General features: G+C 46.0%; 1 protein-coding gene across 1 annotated transcript in view; it reads right to left on the bottom strand.

Annotated features, from left to right (window-relative positions):
- APOB (apolipoprotein B) overlaps window positions 1–25,950 on the bottom strand; it is a 38,929-nt gene extending 12,979 nt beyond the window's left edge. The window contains exons 1-24 of the mRNA XM_054569196.1: window positions 25,750–25,950; window positions 25,340–25,378; window positions 24,261–24,376; window positions 22,857–23,002; window positions 20,782–20,935; window positions 19,825–19,980; window positions 18,207–18,331; window positions 17,454–17,539; window positions 16,109–16,328; window positions 15,112–15,339; window positions 14,793–14,910; window positions 14,539–14,685; window positions 13,606–13,817; window positions 13,102–13,339; window positions 12,360–12,536; window positions 10,773–10,964; window positions 9,187–9,354; window positions 8,299–8,513; window positions 5,416–5,583; window positions 4,453–4,583; window positions 2,522–2,732; window positions 1,767–1,942; window positions 1,468–1,655; window positions 875–1,020 (exon numbers count right to left, since the gene is read on the bottom strand). Of these exons, the coding sequence (XP_054425171.1) occupies window positions 875–1,020; window positions 1,468–1,655; window positions 1,767–1,942; window positions 2,522–2,732; window positions 4,453–4,583; window positions 5,416–5,583; window positions 8,299–8,513; window positions 9,187–9,354; window positions 10,773–10,964; window positions 12,360–12,536; window positions 13,102–13,339; window positions 13,606–13,817; window positions 14,539–14,685; window positions 14,793–14,910; window positions 15,112–15,339; window positions 16,109–16,328; window positions 17,454–17,539; window positions 18,207–18,331; window positions 19,825–19,980; window positions 20,782–20,935; window positions 22,857–23,002; window positions 24,261–24,376; window positions 25,340–25,378; window positions 25,750–25,819 (3,827 nt within the window). The 5' untranslated portion in view covers window positions 25,820–25,950. The remainder of the gene's footprint in view (window positions 1–874; window positions 1,021–1,467; window positions 1,656–1,766; window positions 1,943–2,521; window positions 2,733–4,452; window positions 4,584–5,415; window positions 5,584–8,298; window positions 8,514–9,186; window positions 9,355–10,772; window positions 10,965–12,359; window positions 12,537–13,101; window positions 13,340–13,605; window positions 13,818–14,538; window positions 14,686–14,792; window positions 14,911–15,111; window positions 15,340–16,108; window positions 16,329–17,453; window positions 17,540–18,206; window positions 18,332–19,824; window positions 19,981–20,781; window positions 20,936–22,856; window positions 23,003–24,260; window positions 24,377–25,339; window positions 25,379–25,749) is intronic.
- Between the last annotated feature and the right edge of the window lie 1,477 nt (window positions 25,951–27,427).

The raw sequence follows: 27,427 nt of genomic DNA, 5'->3' as shown, positions 1-27,427 counted from the left end.
CAGCACAGGGAAGACTGCTGGTCAGAGGCACTAGCAGTGAAGGAGGAGGCTTCTAAATCCTCTGAAGCTGTCACTGTTTCCTCTTATCTTCAGTGGGTCTTCCCATGTGTGGGCTTTAGCAGACTGCCTTCCTTTCACACTTATGTGGTCTATGAAACTTTGCTGCTCAGCTGCAGACTATGGAAAGGCCCATGTGATAAACACTACTTGCTTGCTTTCTTAACTCTGAAGATCATGCAGAAAACAGTCAATCTGAAGAAGACTATTGCCTTTTTAGCTCATGCTCCAATTATTTTTTAATTTTCATGAAATAAAGCAAAGCATTATGTGCATTTCTGTAAATACGAAAGTGGCCTGAGTAGTTTGGAATCTGACTTCTCTGTAAGGATGAGGCTATATTGCTAAAGTGAAATATTCTCTCAGAATGTGTCCTTCGTTCAGTGCTCAATGACTGTCCAACCCTCTGGAACTCCACAGCAAACTGGTAGTCAACAGTTCCGCTAGACACTGTTGGAGTCTTTCCAGTCTAACAGTTATGAGTATATTCTGATCCTGAACAAAGGGGGAATTCACTAATAATGGAGGAAAATGGGATGGCTTCCTAGCTTAGGTTGTAGTAAACAAGACATTTTAGGGTGAACGTACTAGAACACTCAATTATTTCTTAGGTTCTTTCTGCCTGGGTTGGCATTTACATTCTGGCCTCATGTTTAATAATGCAAAAATGCCACAGTGTTTATGCCACAGCTATTAATATCCTTAAAATGCTTAAATTATTTTCCTTAAAACTATGAATTAGAGTCTCAGTCATACTAAGTAAAATCTCCCATTTACTTTGCATGGTTTAAGAAATTTTTCCAGTTCCTTTTTATACCTTTTCAAGAAGAGGTTTTCTGGGATGTGGAAGTCTGGCAGTCCCATCTTCTGGAGGTTCAACTCTTTTAGGCCACTGAGGTAATGCTGCAAATTCTGGGCATAAGGAAGACTCATGGATGCCTCCTGGAGCCATGTGTTTGTTGTCTACAAAATAATAGAATTTCAGAGCAATGGACATAGATCAGGTGATAATCCGTATTCGACAGATCAATCACGAAGCAGGATGATGCACCAAAAGGTAAAAATAAATCACAGAAAATTATGAATCTTTAGTTGTCAGTCATTGAGTGCTTTCTCTATTTTATTAAAGGAACATATCATATAGTCAGACTCCTAGCCAGTGTCCTGAAGCTTCCTTTGATATCTAGTCACAGCAAACTCTTCCGCTTAGGAGTATATTCACTTGGTATTTATCATATCCAGCCTTGTATAACTGTGTAACCATGCATGAATGTTTCTTTTCTCCCAAGAAATGCCCTTGGGGTAGGAAGCATGCCTTATCCATCTTTGTATCCCCTCCTTCACCTAACTCAGGGTTGGGTATGTAATTAACTCTTATAACCATGTATTTGTTGACTGATTTGTACTTACAGCTATTAATTTGGAACCCATGTGCCGGAAAGTCACGTCTGTTTGAGGAACTCTGTGATCCAAGAGACTATTGGCATACATGTGCAAGCTTTTAGGATAATCAGAGAGATCCATGGGGAAATTGGAAGCCACTTTTTCGGTATCCACGTTGGTGCCTGTTTTCCATTCAAATTCAATCTTGTCTTCATCTGAAAACACACATGTGAAATAGTTGTCAATGGTATCCGGTCAACCCCTAACCAACTGCACTCAAGTACAGAGCACGCGTGGAAGCACTCCCATGGGGGAAAGGCACGCACCGTATCGCCAGGCCAACTTCTGGGAAATCCCCGAGCCGTAAGCTGTAGCAGATGAGTCCATCTGGAGGAGGAGTGTTGTGGGAGACCACTGGGCAATGGTTTCACTTCTGGCTTCTGCTTGCAAACGGGGTATGGAAATAACACCTTTGATTTTGCCTTTTTCCGTCTTGTCACAACTATTGAAAAGAAAATCAGTTGACATCAATGGCTTTGTCCCTTCCAAAGAGATACGCAGGGTTAAACGGAAGTTTGACTTGTTGTGATGAAAATGAAATGCTTGGATAGCTCAGAGCAAATGACCAGAGATTACACTCATTGACTTCTTCAGTCAACTTCAGCACAAATTCAGGACTTTCCAGGTGGGTAGGGGAGAAAGAGAAGGTTTTCAAAAACTGTTTGAATGCTGTGCTACCATTCACTAGCTCCATGGCCTTGTCCAAATTATTTAACCCCTCTGAGCTACCGTCTCCTTATGTGTAAAACAGGGAAACTCATACCTACCTTGCAGTTTATTATGAGGACTGAGACCATTTCTTTAAAGCACCCAGCACAGGGCCTGATGAATAATAAGTGTCTAGTGAAGGGTAGGAAGATCTAACTGGACATGTGCAGGTCAGAATGCTGAGGGCTCTCTTTGCCCCTCAGACTATAGACCAGGAATGCCCCAGTATGGTCAGCTTCAAAGCTGAAAAGGTAGATAGGAGAGAACCACAAGGACTAGCAGTTCAGGTCAGGTCACCCTGACCCTTCTGTACCTTATCTGGCCGGTAAAAGTGACCTCTGTGATTTTCTTGTTCTGAATGTCCAGAGTGAGTTTATAAGATGTTTCTTCACCAGCAGATTCATTACTAACTCTGAAGACTGCCCCAAGGTCAATGTCAACATCTGGAATTTGCATTTCACTGGACAAAGTCATAGTCTGCCGGTTATATCTGAATGTCATAGAGGCCTCGGTCTGCTTTACACCTGGAAAAATGTACAAGATAATCAAAACGTGTATTCAGAAGAGAAGAAAAGGCAGAGAAACCCCAGGTACTCCAAGGGCTTAAATGAGGGCACCCTGCAGGATTTTACCATCATATTCTAACTCAGTGGTGCTTATGTATTTATTTGTTCGATCTGCAAGTATTTACTGATTGCCTCTCATGTGCTAGGCATTAGGGAGTCTCTGCCCTCATGGAGCTTGCATCCTAGTTGGGGAGTCCAGACAATAAACAAGTAAATTATGTATGTCATGCAGTAAGTAATATTATAAAGAAGCTGCAACTGGATAAGACAATAAGGTTAGAGAGGGATAAAGAAGGTGCTGTTCCATGTGCTGTGGTCAGAGGAGCTCTCCCTGGTAAGGGGAAGTTTGGGCAGGGACTTGAGTGAAGAGAAGGGCTGAGCCTTGCTACATCCTGAGGGGGAATGTGCAGGGCAGAGGGAATCGGAAATACGAAGGACCTGCTGTGGGAAACACTCGGCATGTTCAGGGAACAGTAAGGGCTCGAGGTCCCTCTGTGTCAGACATCTCTACATGACTCTCCTCCAATGACACCGTCCCTGGTTTTTTGCCCCAACCCCACCCTGCCTCATCCCTCCCCAACCCCTCCTTTCTTTTTGACAAGGTCCCGATGTTTCCTCTAATCCACAGGCTTACCTATTTTATGTCCTTTGTAACATTGTCATATGACATATTTTTTTTCAGCATGCACCCTGTGGATTTCTCCTGTGGATTTGTTTTTCCTAGTTTAATTTGATAACACACTATTCCTACCTAAGAAATCTTTCAAAGCGAACATCTGAGTTGGCCCCATTCCCTAAAACCCGCTCCTCCAGTGTCCTTTTCCATCTCAGTGAATGGCATCTCCATTTTTCAGTGGCACAGGCTGAAAAACTTAGTTGTCCTGAGTCCTTTTTTCCTTACACTCAACAACCACTACATCAGCACATCTTGTCAGCCTCCTCTTCAAAATATGGCCAGAATCCAATCATTTCGCAGCTCTCTTTGGCCACGACTCTAACCCAAAGCCCCACCACCTTTGGCCTGGATTGTTGCCATAGCCTACAATCTCATTTCTCTGTCTTTGTGCTCCTAAAGTCTTTCTTCAAAATAAACATAAACCAAATGGTGAAAACTCTCCAGGGGCTTTTTACTTCATGTAGTAAAACCCAATGTCCTCACCAAAACCCACAAGACTATCCTTCGTCCACATCGTCCTATCTTTCTGACCTCGTCTCCTCCCTGCTCTCTCTGTGTCATCCATACTGGCTTCCCTCCTTTCCTCAAACATACACCTGTCTCAGGGCCTTTGCACCTGCTGGCTCCTCGGCCTGTAAAGCTCTTTTCATATGGCTTATCCCATTACCTCCTTCAAATCTCTCTTTTATGCTCCCTTTTGCAGCGAGACTTTGTCTTCCCTTCTCCTGCCTCTTCCCTCTACTCAAATTCTCTGCACTCCTCTATGTCCTCTCTTTCTCCTTAGCACCACTCTGACATTCTAAATATCTACTTCTTTGGTCATTTACTACAAACTCCATGAAGGCAGGGACTATCTCTGCTGTTTACTGTTCTAGCCTCAGCTCTTAGAATAGGCCTGCCACGGATCAGGCACTCAGTATCTATTTGTCGTACACATTACCTTAAAGATGTTCTCCTCATGAGTCCTGGACCTGAGACGGAGAGCAGAGATGGAATACCTACCTTCTGCCTGAATTACAAACTTCAGCGTGTCCACCCAGGCTTCACCATCTTCCTGGAGATTGTAGATTGCACTGGCAGAATACTGCTCTACTTCTCCTGTTGGCTTCAGTTCTAGTTCATACATAGAGATGCTACAATGCATATAAGGAGAGACGTTAGAGCTTTCCATGATGATGAGAATGCCAACAACGCAACTCAGCCTCAACAGCAACAAAAACACAGTCCTTATTTTAAGATTGACTCTTCTCCTTAACTGATGATGAGCTTTATGATCCCTGTCAAGTCCCTCCAAGAGCCCATGAAAAGGGCAGAGCCCAGGATTCCCAGGGCTTCTGGACAAGCAGAGCAGAAGTTGCTGGTTGTGTCAGCAAAGCTGAGAACAAGCTGCGGAAGTCGGGGGCAGGGAGTTGAAGACAAGCTGCTATTAAGTATGGTGAGGGATTTGAACACCTGTGGGCTCTAGGAAAGGCCACCCCAATGTGCCTGGAGGCTCAGAAACAAGGACATTGAATTAGAAGCAAATCGAAATGTGTGTTGTGATCCCCTCACCAAATGCATGTGGGAGGAAGAGGGGGCACCGTCTACAAAGAGTTGCTTTTAAAGGAGTGGTTCTCAGTGACAGTGGGTATCGGTCCCTTGAGGAGAATGAGAGAATTACTTCTGCTATTTATTTTTTGAGCTAAGACCTCCCTCAGCGGTCAGGACTCCTCACCTTTTACTACTACCATTCCTTTCCCACCTATAGAGGAGCCCAGTCCTAGACTCAAAGTTTAGGCAGGAATTTGTGTACCTTTCAGATGTATTGAGTAGAGGACCACTGTTTTAAATAATTAAAAGATGGTGGAAACCCCTGAGGCTGGTGACACAGGCCTACAACACATAGCATTGTTTTCCTTTGGCCTGTTAGGTAGCCATGAGGTAGAAGGTAAGCAGACGCTGGGTGGGACATTGAGCATGTCTGACCTGGTGTCTCCGATCAGAGGATAGTAGAAACTGGCGTTGGAGTAAGTGCTCGTAGTGCAATAGTTGAGACCAGTGATGAAAGGCTTGCAGGTTGACCGGGACTCCCTGTTCTCCATTAGAGATGGAATCACTTGTGTTTTGGTAGTAGAGACCAAATGCAATGTGTTACTAGTGAAGAAAGAAAAATCCCAAGTTATTTTGAAGTCATGAATCAAAATGAACATCACTGATTCTCATAGTGCAATTGCCCTCTTATCCTGCCTCCTATCTCCCCTCTGTCCACACCCACCTCAAATTCTTTGATTTAGACGGAAACAAATCATACTAAGAAGAGCATCAACAAGACTAACAATCACACTGTCTCTATATTTCAGATTCTGCACTAAGTTCTTCACATTTGTTATCTGTGATCCCCACAACAGTAGGCATCAGGGGTCTCCTTTTAGAGAGGAAACAGAGGTTCAGCAGTGTTAAGTAACTGTCACTGGGACCTGGCCTCAGGTGTGTGCCTTCCTTCCTTCCTTCCTTCCTTCCTTCCTTCCTTCCTTCCTTCCTTCCTTCCTCCTCCCTCCCTCCCTCCCTCCCTCCCTCCCTCCCTCCCTCCCTCCCTCCCTTCCTTCCTTCCTTCCTTCCTTCCTTCCTTCCTTCCTTCCTTCCTTCCTTCCTTCCTTCCTATGATGCAGGGTAACAGGTGCCCTGTCTCCTTTCATCTGAAATCTCTTAGTCTCTACTTGCTTCTTTCCATGAACATTAAACACACTTAGTGTCTTCTCCCATTCTACATGCATGAGTGTGCGCACGCACACACTCACGCACACTCCCTTTCTTTCCCTTCTGCTCCTTCCTGTTTCCCCCACAATCAAGAAATTTGTCTTTGTGGTCTCCACTTTCTTTCAACACCTTTCTCCCTAAACTTCCATCTGACTGCCACTCATTGGGCTTCTGGAACTGCTTTCACCAGCATCTCCAATCATCTTCTTGCTCCTAACTCCAATGGGCTTTTTTAGGTTTCACCTTTCTTGATCTCTTGGAAACACTCAGTAGAGTTGCTCACTTATGGCCAGATTAAGACTTTAGAGTCTGATGAAATCTAATAATTATAGTATCCTTCTCCAAAGTGTGTACTTAAAAAATTAGTCAGTGCAAGAAAGTTCAACAGTGTCTTGGTTTCACCCAAGTATGCTTTCTTTGATTGATCATATTCTTTCTTCGGTATTGTTTCTTTATTTCAGTGGTGCCCTATGATGCAGCTATGCTTGTGGGCTGGAGCCCTAAGTGCTCGATCCACCTCTGTGGCAACTCCTGGGCTTTAGTGATTCTTCACAGCCTTGGCTCTCTTTCTGCATTTCTGGTCACTCCTTCTCACTCTTTGCTGCTCATTCTCTCCCCCTTCGTGTGTTTATATTCTCCAGGTTCCTGTCCTAGTCCCTCATGTTTTACTCTATACCAATTACTGTTTGACTTCAATAACCTCTCTGTGCCAGACTCTCAAATCTGTATTTGTAGCTCAGACCTTTTTACTGAGCTCAGATCCATTGGCCCAACTGCCAGCTGGATATTCCAATTGGTTCCAATGCAATATATCCAAACCTGAATTTGTCATCTTCCTCCACACTAGCTTCTCTTTCACATTAGTCCCTTTTTCAGAAGGGGACCCCCACTCCCCTTTCCTCCTTCTTTGGCCTCACCTCCGTTTCCAGTCAATCACTAAGTACTCACGTTTCTAAGAATTTCTAGTCAGCTCACTCCTTTCTACCCATCAGGCCACTGGCATCTCACTCACGTATGACTGTGATAGACTTCTAACGGGTCTCCCTGTCTCTGGTCATGTCCCCTGCCCACCAATATTCTACTCTGGAGTCAGAGTGCATCTTCTAAAACACCAACTTATTTTATTTATGCTCCCATTTTAAACACCTTTGCCTTCAGAAGAGTCCAAACCCCCTAAGATGGTTTAAATGAGTGGCCTTGCCAGCATCTCATATCATCTCTCATTACATTCCCTGGGCATGTTACTATACTGAATTTATTGTAGTTCCTGAACCATATATTTTTTTCCAGGCTACCACCAAATGCTTTTCTGTTTGCTTGGGAACACTCATTCCTTTCTCTTTTGTCAGAATATCCCTGGCAGAACTTCAGATATCAGCTCAAGTATGACTTTCTTGAGGAAGCTTTCCTGAACTCCCATAGGCTCCACACAGTAGAACTTCATGCTCTTCTAACACATCCCCCAACTTAGCCCGCACTTTACAATTACTGTTCATCTCTTTGTATGCCCTTCCTATATACTGTAAGTTCCTTCATTCAGCATGCTTGGTCTATATTAGGCAATTCAATAATATTTTTACTATTTTTGAATTAACAAATTAATGTGTCCCAAATATAGAAACTAAGATAAATCACTCTTTGAGGATACTATGGAAAATAAAGGTCTTAACATGAGGCTCTCTATCTCATAATCATGAGATGGGGACTTCCATGCTATATCTACTGAGCTAGCTAGCACCAATCAGCATGTCCTTTGGTATTTTTTTCTGGGTAAAATGTTCATTTCCCAAGCATGATTTCTCAAGAGTTATTTTTTTTATTCTTAAAACAAATTAACAAATAAAAAACCAAAAAACCATAACCTGATAACAACTAGGCAATCTAGACCTTAAGTCTCCATTTAGTGAAATGTGGAAAGTCTGGGAAATTGTAATTATTTAGTGAGGGCAGGCTAGGTTAAAAATAGGGAATCTAGTACCTTCTCTCCCTCTGTCACCCAAGACCCACCAGGGCCAGAATTATCTCTGTTAGCTGTCTAGTCTGGCCAAGTCCTGCAGATAGAATCGTAATTCTCCTTCAAACTGGCCACTCAGATCCAACTGAAAGAATTACCTGATGCTGAACAGTTTGACTGGCCTCTTTGGAGCTTCAATGATGAACTTCAGACGCCCAGGACCTGGGGCGATTCGTGCTGTCAGGCCTGTCTCATGGAAGAAGTTCATGTTCATTTGGACACCGTTCTTAGCAAAGTGTGGAATGACGATGCCCATATTTGTCACAAACTCCACAGACACAGAGGGCTTTGCCACCAGTTCCGTCTGTATTTTCTGTGAGTCAGAAAATGACCTATTCAGCTTTGTTAAATAACTCAGGCCTCTGCGGTCAAATCAACCACCATTCCCATCCCTGGGCAAACATCTCTGGATGGCTCACACCTCAGGAAATATTACTAGGATTTATTTAAAGGAAGAAAAGCCAAGTTCTCAGTCTTTCAGAGCCAGACAACACTGATATCTAGGACTAGGAAGTGCCCAAGTTAACTTTTAGCATAAGATAAAAAGCCAACAGGAATCCTCATGCAGTGAGGGAATAGCTGAGTTCTCATGTGGCTGCCATGCCCCATGGGAGCTAGGAAGATGGAGCAACCTAGTGGATCCCTAAATTTTTCTTCTCTTTTTTTCACATGACTTTTTATTTTATTTTTTTAATTTTTTACTTTTAAATCATGTTTATTCTATTACAGCTGTCTCAATTTTCCCCCTTTGTCCTCCTTCACCCATCTCACCGCCTCCTCCGACTCCCACAGTCAATTCCCACTCTGTTGTCCATGTCCATGGGTCCTTCATACATGTTCTTTTAAAGTTTTTCATCAACGTTAATGAGGTGACTACATTGACAGGCACCTCACCTTGAGCTGGAAACACACTTGAAAAATGCACAAGATATGCACCCTGGATGAAAAGCACAACTGGAGGAATCAAAAGGGGAACAGAGTCTTACATTGTCTCTTTCCACTTTCATCCCAGTCTTCATCCCGGGAGTGATGATTCCAGAGGAAGACACCTGCAGTTGTAAGCCAAGGCCGGTGGGGAGTTCGAAGGCATTGTCCATGAAGATGTAGTGAAGATACAAGTCATTCATTGAACCTTTCTTTATGGCCTCTGCAATCTGCAAATCCAACAGGGGAGGGTAAGTAAAGCTAAGCCTCCTCAAAGTGGGCTTTGTGAAATGCTCCCTCCTCCACATCAGACAATAATCCTTGTTCACCCAGGAAAAAGGGGTCTAGCATATTTTGATTAGCTGAATAGTTTAATAAGTAAAGATGAATGATTATTATCTTAAAGATTTTATTTATTTATTTATTTTTAGAGAGAGGGGAAGGGAGGGAAAAAGAAAGGGAGAGAAACATTGATGTGCGAGAGAAACATTGATCTGCTGCTGCTTCTCGCACTTCAGCAACTGGGGACTTGGCCCACAAACCAGGCACGTGTCCTGACTGGGAATCGAACTGGTGAACTTTTTGCTTTGTAGGATGACGCTCAACACACTGAGCCACACCAGTCAGGGCAAGATGAATGACTATTGATTTAAAAAAATTGGGATATAAAACATTGCCATAGATTTATATCATGTCATTTTCAACTGGTGATTCAGAAAGCATTTAAGAATATTGCTGGGCCTCAGAGCTTTGCGACCTTTAAGTCTCATTTCTCAGCATGGCTTCATTCGGGTTTTTTGGAGTCTAAATGTAAGTGAAGGTTTATTTGAAGTACAATATATTATGGTAAAACCAATTTTTTTGAAACCAACAAGTTACTGAGATGATGTATTAAATATGCATTGCCTTTGTTCTTTAAGACATATCTAGAAAATACTTGAGATTTGCTTTCTTAAAGCAAACATTATTATTAAATCCAAGGGAGTAAATTTTCATATTTTCTCCCTTCTTAATAAATTAATAATAAAAACTATAGCTCATATTTACATAATAGATTACAATTAGCCAAATATATTCTTTCATAATCATTGTATCATTTCAATATTAAAAGAAACCTATAGCAGAGGTAGAGGGAGATATACTCAACATTGTTTCCCAGATAAGCAAATGAATGCTCTTCAGAGCTACATCCAACAGTATGAATAGCTTAATTTCTAAACGTTACCAATTCCTTGTGATCCAAGAATCTTCTTCACTAAAATTCAAGGCAAACCTGTCTCTCTCTTTTTTAAATCCACACCTGAGGCTACATTTTATTGATTTTTTTGGGAGGAGGGTGGAGAGCAAGAAAAAGAGAGAGAGAGAGACGAGAGAGAAAAATCAATCAGTTGCCTCCTGAATGCGTCCTGACCAGGCATCGAACCCACAGCCTAGGTATGTGCCCTGACCGGGGATTAAACCCATACAATTTTGGTGTACAGGATGACATTCCAAACAACTGAGCCACCCAGTCAGGGCCAAACCTGTCTCTTTGAAGGAGTGTGAGAACTTTTGCCGGTTTGTGTGGCCAGAATCTTAAGGGAGTCTGAGAGATCTAAAAAGAATACAGCCTAACCTCATCACCTATGACAGTGCCTGGCCCACTTACCATCTGGGGGATCCCCGTCAGAGTACGGACACCATTCAGGAGCAGCCTTCCCAGGAGCCGGAGGTCATGGAGCCTGACAAAGCCAAGCTCCTCTCCTAGGATGCGGAGGTAGGCTCTGGCTTCTGGGAATTCTTTGGTTTTCAGATCTTTGATCAGCTTCTCAGCATTGAGCATAATTCCATTGACCATGTCCTGGGAATTAACCAACAAAATACCTAGTGAGGTAACAGCACTATCAAACACCTTTTGATTTCTGATGCGGGGATGGCCTGCTGCAGCTGTGAAGGACCCAGACAGAAACACTCAGGGCAGGGATACAGGGCAGACACTGAAGCCAGGCTCTAACCTCTTATTTGAAGGATAAATAGCTTGTCCAAATTGAGATGAAAAAGAAACTGAGGTCTTGTCAGGGACAGTGGTTCTTCCACACTATTCTTAACTTAAATAACGTGTGCCTAGTATTTATGGGAAATCTCTACTCCCCACAAGGATGACAGGATCCCTGAGGCTCCCCAAGATGAGAAGATCCTCTATTCTCCACCCCCACCCTTGATGATGTCCTCTCTCCTTTGACTAGGGAAGAATAGTAGGGGTTTCTTGGGAAAATTAGCTGTCAAATAAATTGGCCAAAAGCTTGAAAACACCTGATACTAGACAGGTTCCTCTAAGTGATAAGAAAAAGTCCATTGACCAATGCTTAGTCATTGAGAGAGAAAAGAGTGAATGACAAACTTCAAACAGATCAATCACCTCAGTCTCAAGTAGAGGTAAGTAAATTAGAAGAAGGAGGTAGGACCATCAGTGTGCAGCTAGAGGTAAATTATTGCCTTGCTTCTCAAACTGAAATGTACATGCAAGTCACTGGGAGATCTTGTTAAAATGCAGGTTTGGATTCAGTAGATCCCACTGGGCTTGAGAACCTGCATTTCTTAAAAGCTCTGCTTTGATGCCAATGACTAGACCACACTCGGGGTAGCAAAATGTTAAAGACTAAGAAGCTCATAATTAAACTATCTATGTTCTACTCCTTCAGTGGGGGCTTGTGCTAGCTTCTGAGTACTTTGTTTTCATTAGCTAATGCACTGATATGGGTGACAGAAAAAGAAAATAATAATGAAAATATGAATTTAAAAATTATAATAGCATCTGCTTACTGAACAATTAGTATCAGAGTCAGACACTCTGCTTAAAGTTTTACATGCTTTATTTAATTTAGACTTTAAATAACTTTGTGAGATATGGGTTATTATTATCACTCTGGGGATGCATAAACAGATACAATATCGAGCAACATGCCCACAGTTGCATAGCATGAAGACAGCGAGGTCAGAGTTCAAACTCATGCCCCAGAGTTCACAATCTTAGTCAGTATGCTAGAGTGCCTCTAAAGAATCTGGTTCCTGGGCACACTGCATCTCCAAGAGGCCCTGCAGGGAATACTGGTTCTTACTTTCATAGGACTGATTCATAAAAGCCATAGTTGTCACTTAAGTTAAATGGTTCCTTGAATACTTCCAGGCTTAGATAAGAATATTTTTGCACTGAGACCCAAAGCTTTCCTTGAGAGGATACTTAACAAAAACATACCTGCTCATATTGATCATCTTTGCTGTAGCCAAAGTGGTCCACCAAGACCTTGGAGACATGATCAGGAACTTGACCATCAACCCAGTACAAAGCCTTGTTGACACTGTCTGGGAAAAATCCTTGCTTCCCAAAGAAAGCTTCCAATGTTGGCTCAAACCCTTTTCCTTCCAAACCAAGCTGAGAAAGAAAACCAGGCAAGGAATGCTATCAGGTTTCTTTGCTGTATGTCAACCTCCTATTCCCCGATTAATGTCCATTTAATTAAACAAGTATTTGATGAAGACTTTAAGACAGGAACTGAGCTTAGTGTGCCATAGGAATTGTATTAGTCAAATCTTAGTAGAGTCTTGAAAGGCAGAAGCTATTATTTTTTCCAGAAAAGGCAGCTAATGTTTAGAGAGGACAAATAATTAAGCCAAAGATTCAGAGTTGGGAGTGGATTTGGGGTTTGAACCAGGTCTGCCTGAGTGCATACCCCATGCACTTCCTTGTATTTTGGTTCTAAGGGCTTTTCTGAGACATCTGCATTTCCACTCATAATAATAAGTCATGCTTCAGGTGACACCCTAGCAGGGAGGAAGGGAGGTGGGAAGAAAAAGGACCTCGAAGGGATGGTACAGAACTACTGCCTGATGATTCTTGTTTCTCCTCCACCTGGCTCACTAGTCTCTTGAATTTTCATTTACAATGTAGAACAGAATGGACTAGAAAACATAAGACTCTTCTTTCATCTCACACTTACCTCGAAGAGGTCGGTTGAAGCAAATCCAAAGACGGTAAGAGTAGTTTTCAGCATGCTTTCTTTAGGCAGGTAATTATTTGGATCAAATATAAGATTGCCTTCAATTTTGGCTGAGATGGGGTCAAGTGATGGGAGAGAAACAGATTTGGAAAAGTGGTAGTTCCGGGAAAATGTTTTGAAGTCCATGAGAGTTGGAAGTTGAGAGTTTTCCAGAGCTCCTTTCACTAACTCTTTCAAACTAGAAGAAAAGAAGGATGATATTTTGAGCGAACATATCATGTAACTTATGCTTTGCCCCTCTTTCCTCAAGTAAGGATGGATTTCCAGTTGCTACCAATTTCATGTATTTGCCCCAAGAGTTTGGCTCAGGTATGCTGTCCTTTTCTACCAAAGTTTGTTCCAGAATAAAGAATCCTCTATAAAGGGCAGGCAGGGGCTACATCCAAATCGAGGTTTGGAATTTCAGCCCTTTGTAACAGGTGGGGGAAAATTATCTTTACTTACTTCTGGACATACAATTCTTCTGAGTTTAAAATGTTGGCAATGTGGGAAGCCACAAAGTTCTTCACTTGCTGATTCTGTTCTCCTGGGAGAAGTTGGATGATTTTGCTAATATCTGACTGGGAAGGGCTCCTCATCAGCATGAGATAGGCAGCCAGTCGCTTATCCCCTGGAGCAGCAGCATCCAGGAAAGTCTGAAGAAGGACTTCCCGGACCTGTAGCCAAAAGAGGAGACTGTTATCACTGCCCTTGGGTCCAACAGAGAACAAGCCTTGCAAACAATCAGCATGGTTGCAAGCAATTTAATATGTGCAAGCTGAATTTCTCTCTAAGAACTCTTCAAATGCTGGTACTGTGTCTTCTTGCTAGCCTTCCCCAGAGCAACGAGCTTGAGAAAGGGTTCTCGGAAGACTCCTATCAAATGCATGTCACATTCACTTTCATTAAAATATGCAAGTTACTGACAAGTTATGACTTGTTGGAGACCTGACACTAACCAAAAAGGAAGTTGTTTTCACATAAATTATTTCAATATGAGGGTAAAGGTGGAAAGGGATAGCAAGAGTTGGGATTAATAAATAAAGTAGTGTCCAAAGATCTGGAGCCACTGCCACCTAAGGTGGAATCAGGCTGACCACCCTAGATTGGGAGAAAATCAGGCCTGTTTTCCTAAGATGAGAGTGGGAAAGGTGGTCGATCTCGTAGGAGAATAGCACGTAGTGGAAATCTCAAATTCTGCATTCTGCAGTAGCAGTGAGGTCAAATATTTCTTTCATGTTCATATACTACTAGGCAGTCAAGTCAATAGGCTTGTTGAAAATTTGTAATTAGCAAGCAGTAGAATAGAGTCTGTAGAATAACGAGACTTAGAATCTCATTCCAAATCCTTGTCAGTCTGGATAATTTTCCCATGCAGCCCTCCTCTGTGGACTTTACCTCATCTTTATTTTGCATTTTCCGCAGGGCTTGGATGGCAGCCTTCTGAATCAGGAGTGATGGCTCTGTACTTCTGATACATTTCAAGAGGGAAGATGTGAGTGTTGGGGTTAGCTGCTCCACGGTTTCACCAATATTTCCAATGACCTGCATTGAAAAGCAACAAGAGGGAATCAGGATGCAGAAGGAGAAGGAAGGGGTGTCCAGGAAAAGTGCTTCTGAAGTGGTGCATTTTATACAAAAGATGACAGTACCCTCAGAATCAAGTAGGTGTGATCTTCATTTCCAGTGCAGTCATTGCCAATCTGCTCCGACAGGTAATCAACAATGTCCAGCAGGTCTTGAGTTGCTGTGGGGTGTGCCTTATGATAGCTACAGAATAAGAGTTAGGACTCAGTAAGCATGGCTAGGTCTGTTTGCTGATCTCTTATTTCAGATCATTACTCTTAAAAAGACCAGGAGGAAAACAGAAGAGTAAGCATCAGAACTGGAAAGGAGAGGAAGGGGTGCAATCTTAATACAGAGAGGAGGGCTCTCCCTCAGCTCCTGCGAGGAGAACAGGGTAAAACTCACTTGTTGATCACGTGACTCAGAGCATAGAAAGTGGCCCGGCTCTGCTCCTCCTTCGCTGTGTTAAAGATCTCTTGCAGCCGCTGGGCCGAGGGCTCTGGGATCAGGGCCAGCAGGTAGGTTACGATATCTATCAGAAGTGGGTTGGCTTTCTCACTTTTCAGCCACTGGAGGATGTAAGTGTAACACTGGGGCTGTCCGCACTGAATCAAAGCTTGCAGAGTGATGGGGCTGGGAGGGGAAAGGACCGAGAGAGTGACACAGATTGCCTTCGAGGCAGCTACCATCTTTTTAGCCCACGGTGTTCCCTCTGCCCTTATTTCCCTTATTCGCTGTCCAAATCCAACCATATTTCAAAATACAACTCAGATCCCAAGAACTATTATCCCAAGAACCAGGAAGTCTCCCCTCTGAGCATTCTCCACAGAAGAGGCATCATAGAGACAAGCTTCAGTAAGGACCCCTGGTCTTATCACCAAAAAGGCACTATTATCACTGTCCTTTGGTCAGAACACAGAAAATGCCAGGCAAACATTAGCATGGTCTCGTTTCAGTCCTCGCTTTCTTCTGACCTTCACAGCACTGAGAGCCATGGCCTTGAAGTACACAGAAATCCCAGTATTATTTTGTTTGCCTGAGTTCCCTCTCCACTAGCCTAGAGGCTTCTGAAAGGCATTGGCTTTGTCTCTCAAACCTTCTAAGGTAACCAAACGAAGAATGAGAAGATACCATCAAAATGTGGCAAACAGCCCCTTCTTATTTTATCACACAATACACATCTGCCTTGGATGCCACGTGTGCATGTGTGTGTGTGGTTCCCATGGAACTCTAGGCACCTTAGCTGATATTTCTCTACCCAGAAAACACGAACTGATCGACTCATTGACTACCTGGGCTGACATTTCAATGGTTCCTGAGATTCTTTGTTTGACCAAGGTTCAGCAGGGACCATAGGTTTGTAACCTCTGAAAGTACTGAGCTGCAGCCATTAAAGAAATACCTGGACACCTCGATCAGCCTGGGCAAGAGGGATGTGACTGCCGCACTGTCGAGGCCCCGCAGCTCAGTCACCAGCTTATTGAAGAGGTTAGCTCTCTGGGTGTTCTTCTCGGAGATGTGCAGTTTCTGTAGCTCCTGGAGGGTCTTCACCATGGCCTCGGCCTCCTGGGGCGGTGCCATGGATTTGGTGCTCTCAAAGGCGAGACCCGCCTCCTCAGACCCTGGAAGGAGGAACGTGTCAAAGGAACCCTTGCTGACCTCTACATCTCAGCCCTATCTTGGTCTACTGGAAACTGGAAGTCAGCAGAGGATCAGCAGAGGGGAAGAGAAAAGAAACCTGTACTCCATGCCTACGATGTATCTGGCTCGTGTTAGGTATGGGATTCCAGTGTTTTCACTGACTCATCCTACTCTCCCTGTGGGTAAGTATTATCCCTCAGTTGAAAGACAAGGGAGCTAAGACCCAGATTTGAGAAACTTGCCTTGTCCAGGCCTCTCTGGGTATCGGAGGCAGAGCTGGAATTGAATATGGGCTTGTTTGAATCTGGTTATCAGATTACCTCTTCACCCAAAAGAACCTGTGAGAAGGTGCTGCTGCAGATCAGGCTACCGCTGAGGCTCACCCATGATTTCTTCCAGTTGAATCTAATAGCAGCTTATGGGGGAGGGGAAGATTTGTGTAACCTGCTATGACCTGCTAGGGAAGGGGTTTGATTTACCACGAAAGTGTAAATTGGAAAGTGGTGTATTGGAAAGAGTACTGGCTTATATTAAACTGAGGGGCTCATTTTGTATCACCTCTAATATTCTATGACCTTGATACATCAACTAAGCCTCTCTCTGTGCTATTTTCCCTTCTGTAGAATGAGTATAAAGGCACACCTTGTTACCACCTGACATCATAGGTTGCTGAGAACAATGAGGTAATGCAGAAGACAGACTTGAGTACAAGACAAATGCAGGGCTAGAGTTGGGCTTGAGATCTCTGAAGTCCCTTTCAGCTCTAAAGACTGATTTCTGTCCCCAAAGACCCTCTGCCACTTGCCCAAGGCTGTACAAGGCTGTCAGATGTACAAAAGGTAGACTTAGGAGGCCATTTTCCTACTTAACAAAAATTTAGGTGGCTTTGGGAAACTTCTCCATTTCCTGGATGCCACCGTCACTTGCCATTCTGCTAGGAACATGCTTTCTCTCTAGAGTGGTCCACAGCCAGATTGCCAGAGCCCACTTAACCAATTAGTCAGCAGAGATTTCATGGGGCCCAACAAGGAGCTAAGCCATGACACATGGACCATGTTGGGCAGAGTCCTCAGCCCTGGCAAACATGTGGGTTGAAAGTCTCTTACCTTCATCAAAGAAGCGGCTGTTGATCTTAGGTGTGTCTTCAAGTTTCAAAGTCTGTGTAACCTGTGCCATCATCCCATAGTTGTTCCTAGAGATAAAGGAAGAACATCGGGTAACAGGACGGCCAGCTCCCCAGAACAACTTTTCATGTTGAATGTTTCCCCTGTCTCCTCCTCTACCCAAATCCTGCCCACCTGTCAAACCATGGTTAAATCCAGACATCCTGACCCCCTAACAAACAGGGCCCCCCTTCTCCTGGTCACACCTGCTGTCCTTCCATTGAAGGACATATGCTCCTTACACCTTCATCCAGCCTGGAGTGTCTAGGCAGTAAGAACCAATGCTGTGCCTTGAAATTCCTTTTGCTTCCCACCACACAGTGCCAAGAATATAACGGTTATTCAATAAACATTAGTTGATTGTTCAATTTTCAAAATGGATTTGGATACATAGGTCTCCAGGCCAAACTCTAAATCCTCCACAAAGCCTTTCTAACCAGGGCAGCCTGCAAGGATTCCCTGCTTTTCCTGATTTATAACCCTTAAAGTCTGGGTCTCAAATATCTTTTGTTGGCCTCAAATTGTTTTGCATGTCTAAGATTTTCCTAACAAATCACCTGTTAGCTTGAAAAGAGGGACAAGGATGGGCTCTGCTTAGTACCCCTTCACAGCCTAGCCTGGAAAAGAGCTGCTGAGAAGTACTCAGTTCACACAGACCCCATCCATGATGAACCAGCAGGGCAGCAGATGACTTACTTGTGGAAGAAAGGCAGGAACAGGTGTTCTTCCCTGCAGATGGCTTCTGACACATGCTTCTTCCTGGGGTCCAGGGTATACTGGCAGGACTGGCTGCTGCTGATCTGATTTGACAATGGGTGGGTCTGTGAATGAGATGGGGAAAAGCATTTTGATCAGTCCCTGGGGCTTGAACCTGGGTCTTCTGCCACAGGCATTCACCTTTAAGGAAGAAGTGGGGGGTGAGGGGAGACTGGGAATTCTAACCAGTAGACAAGCTCAGTCAAAGAAGAGAACTTGGCACTTGGCATTTAGACAAGGGGACGCAACAGCTTGACACACCTGAAGCTGTGTCTGGCCACAGGCTCCTCATTCTGCCCCAGTGGACATCTCATCCCGCATAAAGGATACGTGGCCTGCTCTCTGACATGCCTGACCCACCACATGTCAATACATCACATGCTGTTGCTCCCCATGTTTTCTTTGCCTAGAAGCCCAGCCTTCTGTCTTGCTTCCATTTATATATCCTTTGTATCTTTCAGTCTCATGTGCCACATCTTCCGTGCGACTAAGCTAAACTCACTGATGCTCACCCGTCATTTCTTCTAACTGGATTTACTGGCTGCTTTGCTCAACGCGCTTTGTGAGCATTGTTTTCTCCTTCATGGTCAGGCCTAGGACTGCTTGTTTGCCCTGCTCAGCTTGTCACTGTGTAAGATATATTGTCCTTCATTGTGTTTGAAACAGGTTCCAGCATTAGCCTGCAAACACCCCAAGGGGAAGGTCCAAATTCATTTGCCCCTGTCCCTCCCTCCGTGCTGCCCAGAGTAGGGCCGAGCACATAGGAGCTGCTCAGAAAAATACACAGACACCAGTGCATTGGCCTCTTCTTGGGTGTGGCTCTGTGGTCACCAAACTCCCTGTTCTCTCGCACAAGGACAGTGACCAGAAACATTGCCGGGCATGTCATGATTGCTCAAGTCCTTCGTGTTTACTGAGATAAGCTGTGATTCATGTTCGGGAAGATATTACAAGGCATCAGGCAAGCTCAGGTGCTGTGGTTGCTACATGACCTCTGTGACCAGAGAAGGTCAGTATCAGGGGGCGGCCCAGGAAGGAGGCAGAGGGTCAGGCATTGATCAGGGTCATACATGGGATGAAAGACAGGACTCTGGAGTGCTCTCGGTCACGCCACTTCATGAGAGTGAGAAAGAGAAGAGCAGGGCGCAGGTCTTAGGGCTTCCTTGGAAGCTAGAGGCTTAGAGCTGGGGACACCCAGTCCTTGCACAGGGAAGAACAGTAGGTGGCTTGCTCCCCTACAGTGGGTCTTGGAGCCTTCTCAGGGCTGGACAGTCATTGCCATCAAGAGATGACAGAAGGTTTGGTGCCAGAGATAGAAGGACAGCAAAAAAGACAGAGCTCTGGACTAGGAGTCAGAAAGCTGATTCTAGGTCCTGGATCAATTAATAACAGGCCATGTGGCCTTGGGCAGTCCTTTCCTTGTCCGGTCCTCAGTTTCCCACTGTAGGTTAAATGAAAAAGAGGTTGGGTTCTTCTCTGAGATCCCTGCTAGCTCTACCTTCCAGGATTTTAGTAACGAAGAGGATGGTGTGAATGGTAACCCTGATTTGAAACTTACCATGCCTTTGATCAGAGCCAGTGGGCTCACCCCTGTGCGAATGGGCTCGAAGTGATCACACTTCTCCAGCTTTCTTTCAATGGATATTTCTGTTGCCACGTTCCCCTTCCTTGTTTTTACCGTAAAGTCACTGGAACAGTTTCCATACACAGTATCCTACAGGAGCAAAAGACACAACAGGTGCATTCAATGGGGGAAAACATCCTTACATGCTTTGGGAGGGGTTGAGAAAGGAGTCTGGAAGAAAAGGCAGGAGCAGCGTGGATTTGGAGGGATTTCTTCCTCCCAGGCAAGGCCTGGCCATGGCAGACACCTGGCCAGCCAGAGGTGCAGCGGGGACATCAGTGATGAGGGTTTTGATTCTGTGGCACAGCGGCCTGGCCTCTTAGGAGCCGGCTAGCTCGGGCTTGATGCTCAGCCCTCTCCCAGCATTGTCTCTGCTGCGCATTTATGGCCTGTATTCCAATCTGCCTGGGGCTGTTTGTCTCTCCGTTCTCCCCACAAGTCCCGAGAAGCCTCTGCAGGATGCAGGTCTGTGTTCTCCAACCGGAGTGCGGTCTAGAACTTAGAACATAGCAAGGGCCCGAAAATGGTTGTGGGATGGAAGGAAATCTTAAACGAGGCTGGCAACCGATTCAATTACTTTTCCGTCTTTACAACACACGTAGGCTTTACCGTGCTACACCTTGCTGGAATAGCACAAAATCAGAGAATGGAGTAGGGTGGTCAGGGCTCTCCAAAAACTGCTTTTAAATAAAAACTGCTCAGGATCATCTCACAGTGAGCCCAGAGGACAGGCGGAGGTTTGGGCGCCGGTGTTTCACACCGACATAGGACCCCCGTGTAACTAGCCACCCAGCGAAGCCAGTGATCCACTTTATGTAGACGGTGGGACCCAGCATGAATACGTGAATATGTGTTCCAAGGGCCATTTTTATCAGCTTTCTAAATTCTCACCAGAAACAGCACTTGTTTGGCCTCTTCCGTTTCCAGGGGAACCAGGAGGGCAGAAATGATGCCTCTCTTGATGTTCAGGATGTGTTTAGGCTCCTCCTTCTCCGGGTAAAGTACGACTCGTTTCCCTTCAGGCATGGCCAGCCTGAGCTCGTACCTGTCCCAGGGAGAGTGCGGTCACAGGAATGTCTGTTCCCCACCAGGAGCCCGTTTGCAGGAGCTTCTTTTCTACTTATTATTATTTTTTTTACCTCTTTTCTTTATAAATATATCTCTACATTTTTAAAGGTATCCAAGTATGTTTGGCGTTCTTTTATTCCTTTTCCTTTGTTGCTGGCTCACCTGTCCCCTTTGTGCTCCCACTCACGTGTGTGCATGTAAAACATCTACATATAAAGATTTTGTCATTCCATGTTTTGTACAAGTGCATCACATCAGGCACACTTTTCATTAGTTCCCTTTTATCAATTATACTCCACAAAAATTCTTCTGAGTCATTCAGTAAATCTCTAACAGATTTTTTTCCCCCTAAAAAACGGCAAAACATTGCATTCTATGCTTACATATAATTTATTCAGACAGTCCTCTATTTAATGACATTCAATTTCTTTCTGGATTTTTTTTTTTTTTTTGGCTACATGAACAACACTGAAATGAAAATGAACATCCCTATGCCTACACCTTCACACACTACTGCTGTTCTTTCATGGTCTGGAGTCCCACAGATTGAATTCACTGTGTCAAAGGCTATAGGAGTTTTAATTATAACAGATACCAATGAATGGCTCTCATTCCACCAGCAGTACCTGCAAGTCCAGTTTTCCTCGTAGACCCACCAGCAACAGGTGCCATAGCTATTTTAAATTCTTGCAGTCTTAGGTGTCTAAGGTGATAACTATCTTGCTACATTCATTGTCTTTCCTGACCGCCAGTCCATTTGAGTTTCTTTTCATATATTTTTGTTGGACATTCACTCTGTGATAGGGTCTCAGGCCATGTCCGAGGCCCAGGTCAACTTTAAACTCTGTGATTTTCCTTTGGGAACTTCCTCTTGGGGGTTTCAAAGCACCTGGCTGCACCTGCTCTAGTTAAGTCAGAAGGAGGGGAAGCAGAGCAAGCACGTCTCTGCAGGTTTACACTGTCCCCGAAAGCCCCAGGCACTGCGATGCAGGCTTGGAAAGCTTCAAGGTGGTCAAGAGCAGGGGTCCTTTTGTTTGGAGGAGGGTAGTACCAACATGTAACTACTGCTCACTCCCTTTCGTCACTGTACCTGCTCCCCGACGCACACCTAAGTCTCAGATAAAATAAGGCGCGTTGGTGAGAGACAGCTGCGTCAAGGCCTCCTGTGCCGACAAAGGCCTGGCTCCCTGGTCTAATGGTCAGCAGATTAAAAGATGGGTGGGAGTTTCCAACGCTACCAAATCCACAAGTCTATGACTGCTTCTATTTACACACTCGTAGGACATTACAAACGGTGATTTGAAGTGAGGCACGGGTGACGTTCAAAATGTTTAGCAGCTGGTACAGCAGGACCACTGATCGGTCGGAAGTGACGGCAGCTGTAGAGCACAGCACTGGCCTGGTCAGTGTGCACTGGCAGATGCCGGGCCTGGGCTCTCCCTGGACTCCCTGAGCTAGACCTTGACGTGTGCCGACCAGACCCTGCACTGTCCTGTGTAGGCCACAGTACCACGTCCTAGCTGGGACCCTCCCTGGAGACCCCCACACACCCATTCTTGCTTCATTCTTTAGACAAGAATTCCCCTGTTTAAACAAACCACCTCAGCTGTAGTATCTCAAGAAATTAAAGCATGAGATCTTTTAGAAACACATTTAAAGGATATTCAGGGGAACTTCACAAGGGGAGGGGAAATAATGCTTTCCTCTATTGGATGGTTGCGAAAGCTCAGCAGTTCCCTGATCCATGGTGAATATAGACTACAAATACTTACACTCATATGTACGCCTACTATGAACACTCACGTTCACATGTCAGTGGACACACACACCCCCTCACTCACAACGCATCCGGCAACACCCACAGCTCAGACGCTGAAGTGCGCAGGCCCACGCCTTACTTAGACATAGCCTCAGCAAACGCCTCTGAGTTCTTGGCCTTCTTCAGCAAGGCCTTGCCCTCAGGGTTGAAGCCATGCACCTCCCTCAGGGTGCACTGGCTTGTCTTCAGGATGAAGCTGCAGAGTTGGGGAACCTCCAGCTCGACCTAGAAGACAGGGTTGCGGCCCGTTAAGACCCTCCATCAATTCTGTGAGGTCCCCACCACCACTCAGTGGCCCGGGGATGACTCCCTAATCAGGATGCCAAAGGGAATGCCATTGGGGAACGTGACCTCTGCTCCCCAACACCATATGTGTCCTCAAAAAGCCTCATGACTTCTCCCCGGATTATTCTAGATGCAGTCCTATCTGTGATCTTTCCCACGTCCTGGGGTACCATGGCTCTAAGTCCGCCCTTATGCATGTGTGCAAAGGAGGGCGCCTTCTTTATCTGTTCTCGATGTACCCACTTCAGTTATAAAGAGTTACAATTGGTTAGAAGACATGTAGCCTAGGAATGAGAGTTAAGAAGAAAACCAGAAGCAGGAGGAGGGCTATCATTGGTTTGAACAGCAAAGGTTTCCTTAAAGTCTCACACACAACAAATCCAAAAAAAATCAAGCTGTTTTCATCTATTAGGGACTCCTCAAAACTTTGCTTGTAGCTGGCGCTTTAACAGACCCTTAGATGTTACCCAGAACTGTGCAAAGAACTTCCTGCAGTGAGGAAAGGTTCTGGATTTGCACCATCTCGCATGGGAGCCCCCAGCCCTGGGTGGCTTTTGGGCCCTTGAAGTGTGGCTGTTGTGACTAAGAAATGGAATTTTTACTTTCATTCCATTTAAACTGTCACATGTGGCTAATGGCTACCTTATCTGACCACGCACACAATGGGGACTTAGAAAGAAGAGGGCAGCTTCCCAGCCCAATTTCCCTGAAAGAGCCCCAATAGTGGCCCTTGGGTCTGTTCCATGTGAACATGGCCATGAGTACAACCAGCCTCCATAAGCAAAGTTTCATTTGAGAACAAACTGCATGTTTGCCTTTTCCTTTTTCCCATTTAGTTTAAGTTAAGAGATGCTCTTTTAGATTGTAAAAACCTAAAATGCAGGTTTTTCCAGGATGCAGGTTTCCTGAGATGCCCACTGCCTTTGCTCGTCCACTGGACTTCTCTCATCGTGATTAATCTACTCCCCTGTAATGCTGATATTCTAGATCACATATTACCATTATATCTTGGGAGCTGATGGGAAAATAACTCTGGCTGCCCGAGTTTTGGGGGGCAGACAATTTCTTGGCCAAGTGGCTGACTTTCGAACTGAGGGCCAGGCCCAGCACTTCGCGACCAGAGACGTCCTGGCGTGAGCTGGGTTTGCTCAGCCCTGGGCTCTGGGCCCTCCAGTGGCGCCCCCATCTCCCCTCGTACCTTGCAGTTGATCTTGGTGACGCTCCTGGAGCCAGGTGCTGCGGGGACCCCGCTGGAACTCTCGGCTTCGTAGTTGTACACGTACTGCCTGAGGTGCTTGAATCGAGTTGCATCTTCTAAAATGAGGAAAAGTTCGTCAGCCCCATAGCAGAAATAACTGTCCTAAGGATCAGTGCTGGGCAGAGAGGGGTGGTGTCGTAGATGATTAAAAAAAGGTAATTAAACTCAAATCCTTTTAACGGACTTTGAATCATACTTAATTTTTCTTTATGGACTTAATTTCTCCACTGTGTTTTGCTGAGGTTACTGTTTAAACCAACTGGAATTCCATGAATATATCATCTGAGATGCAAAGAGGCAATTTTCAAATAGTAGAGCTCAGAAAATCTATGACTGAGAAATAAAGAGTTGAGAGCTTTTTCAGCTTGAAAATAGCACAATTCTGTGGCTCTTTTTTGGTTCTACTAAATACCTGAGGCAAAGTTTATTAAACACTAAGGGGAGATGCCGACTGAGGAAACTCCAGGAAGGAATATCTGGATGTTTCCACGGTGCTTGAGAAGAATTTTCCAAACAATTGGAGAAAAAAAGAACATTTGAGGCAGGAGCCCAGATGCAGTGACAGCAGATGCCCAGAAGATGGCAGTGCTCCCCCATCACAGACCAGCCTACATTTTCAGAAGAACTCGCTCGGTACCACTGCAAGGCCAGCTCCCTTGACCCCTAGGAGTTAGGTAAATACAAAGGGGTGGGGGTCTGGGTTTCTGCACAAAGGTTAAAGTCAGCATTTCCTCACCCTCCTGTGCTTTGAATCAATGATTAGCCACTGATAAACAGGATGGTGATGTCTCAAAGTCTCCAGCGGCCAACAGAGTGACATTCTTTTCCCCACCCAATCCCCGGCCAGGGGCAGAGCAGAAGGTCAGGCAGAAGAGGGTCCAGACCCCTTGGGGGCGGCCAGAGTCTCCTTGGGACTCAGTGCAGTGCACGTCAGTCACAGCATCACCTCATCCTGAGGTGCGGATGAGTGGGCTGGGGTTTTGGGGTGCCCTGCCTTGCCCAGTGGGGAAATGCCTTACTTGGACAGCTCGGGCTGACATTTTCCAGCACTTCATCTTCTGTAAGAAATGGAGAAAGACAACTGTGGGTTTTTCCAGTCCTCCCGGTGGGTCCTAGGGAGGACCCCTGCATGTGCAGAGCTTTGCTCTTTCCTGAGGAAGCAGGGTTCAGAGAATCCGCTCCCCAGCCCCTCCCCCCGCGCCCCCACTCCTAGTCCCATCCTGAGGCTGGAGGAGCCACCCACCCGGCTCTGTCCCCCTGTCTGTCTGTCAACTTGACTGCCCTCCATCTGACCCAGGTCCGAGCAGCCTGGCTACCTCTCCTGCTGCTGGTGTTTCGTCCTCTGGCTGGATCCCTGGACACCCCTCAAGCTGTAACCCAGCGGGGCCAGCGGGTGGGGTGGCGGGGTGGCCGCCTCAGCCTCACTCACCTGCCCGGGCGCCTGTGGCCAGCAGCAGCAGCAGTGCTGGCAGAAGCAGCACGGGCCGCGGCCGGCCCATGGCTGAGCTGGGCCGGCTCCCTCCCTGCGCCTCGGTGGCTGGTCTTGTCCTCACGTTGCTCGCTCTCTGTCTCCTCCCCACAGACGGGCACCCACAGGCAGCCTCCCCGCACTGAAGTGAGAATGCACGTCCGCCTGGAGTCCGCACCCTATTTATTTGAGGCCCTCCGCCCGGGGCCACGGCAGCCTGGCTTAAGGGAGCACCCAGCTAGTTGCAAAAGGTCCAAAGGGCAGCTTCCCGGCTTGTTTGCTTTTCCCGGACAGGGCTTTTTTCTGAATCAGAGGACGGGCTCTGTTGTGAGGGGGCTCAGTGGGGACCCAGCCAGGCCCCACAGGGTCCTTCTACCGGCCCGGCCTGGCCTTTCCCAGGGGTCTCCGAGGGTGAGGCCATGAGGGCAGTGGGCTTGGCACCCAAGAAGCCTGCCCTGACCCAGCAGTGCCTTCAGATGATCAGGCACAGGGGACAAAAGCCACCCTTGCTCCTTGTTCCCTTTTAGAACTTGGTAGTCATTTGGGGAGGCCAGCCCTTCACAGTGTCTTGGTGGAGACATTTTCCTCTCTGTTCTTTCCCATTTTGGCGGATTTGGGGTTTACATGGGCACCCTAATCCTGATCAGTACTCTTAGCTGTGGTTACCTGCTCTGGATTCAGCCCGCGGGGAGGAGGTAGGGAGAGAGGGGAAGGGGGTCGGTCTGGTGAGTGACTGACCTGAAGTCACCCTGAGAGACAATGAAATCACAGTCACAGCAGGAACAGGGGTCCCAAATCTTCCAGAATCCCCAGTGACGTGGGGCCCCTGAGGAGACCACCCCTCTCTAGAGCCCACCCCCTTGGGCAGGGTCTTGCTGGGAAATTGAGGGGAGGAGCCATTCCTCTACTGGAACCCGCTCCTGGGTTTCCTCCAGACATGGGCGGGCCAGAGAGGAGAGGGAGAGGGACATGCCACGTCCCTCCTAAACATCCTAGAGCCTTCTCCATGAATCCTTCCTTTCCCACAGAAGACGCTGCCCAAGGTGCTCCTTCTCTACCCACCTGTAGGAAACAGGCTCGGTCTAGATGGCCCAGCCACGCTGGTTTGACTGACCCTGAAGCGACCATGAAAAGGGATGGATGGGGTTGTCTGACACTGGCCGTGTCCATAAGACACCAGCAGTCTGGACGGGGAGACCAGATGCGCAGACAGGAAACGGCGTGGGCAACAGAGGTGGCTGTGAGCAGCGCAGGGCCGTGCGGGGCATGCTGGCTGGAGGAGCGGGCGTGGAGGGGTCCCGGGAGCAACAAAGAGGGGCTGTGGACGAAGACCACGCGAAGCACCTGTTGCAGAGCCCGTATTGGTTGTTATAACTTATTATTTGTGTGCTCTATCCAGATGTGACCAATAACGATGAACTCATTTAAATCTTCTGGTGGCAAGCCCGGTGCTTCCAGAAGGGCCATATTCTGAAACAGTAGTAGGGTATAAAGGCCATTGTTCCCGGCCTTGTTCCTGGCCACTGAGCCTCCGCACTGCTTCTCATTCAGGTACAGTATTGTTGTTTTTAACACAAAACCCCTGTGGGCCCCTAAACTCCCCTCAGTGGTCGGTTGCTTTGCATCTGTGTTAATATTG

The sequence above is a fragment of the Pteronotus mesoamericanus genome, unplaced genomic scaffold (genome assembly GCF_021234165.1).
Source record: "Pteronotus mesoamericanus isolate MK-2021 breed Mesoamerican mustached bat unplaced genomic scaffold, CSHL_Meso_final contig_101, whole genome shotgun sequence".
NCBI classification, from domain to species: domain Eukaryota; kingdom Metazoa; phylum Chordata; class Mammalia; order Chiroptera; family Mormoopidae; genus Pteronotus; species Pteronotus mesoamericanus.
This window is presented reverse-complemented; position numbering and strand designations above follow the sequence as displayed.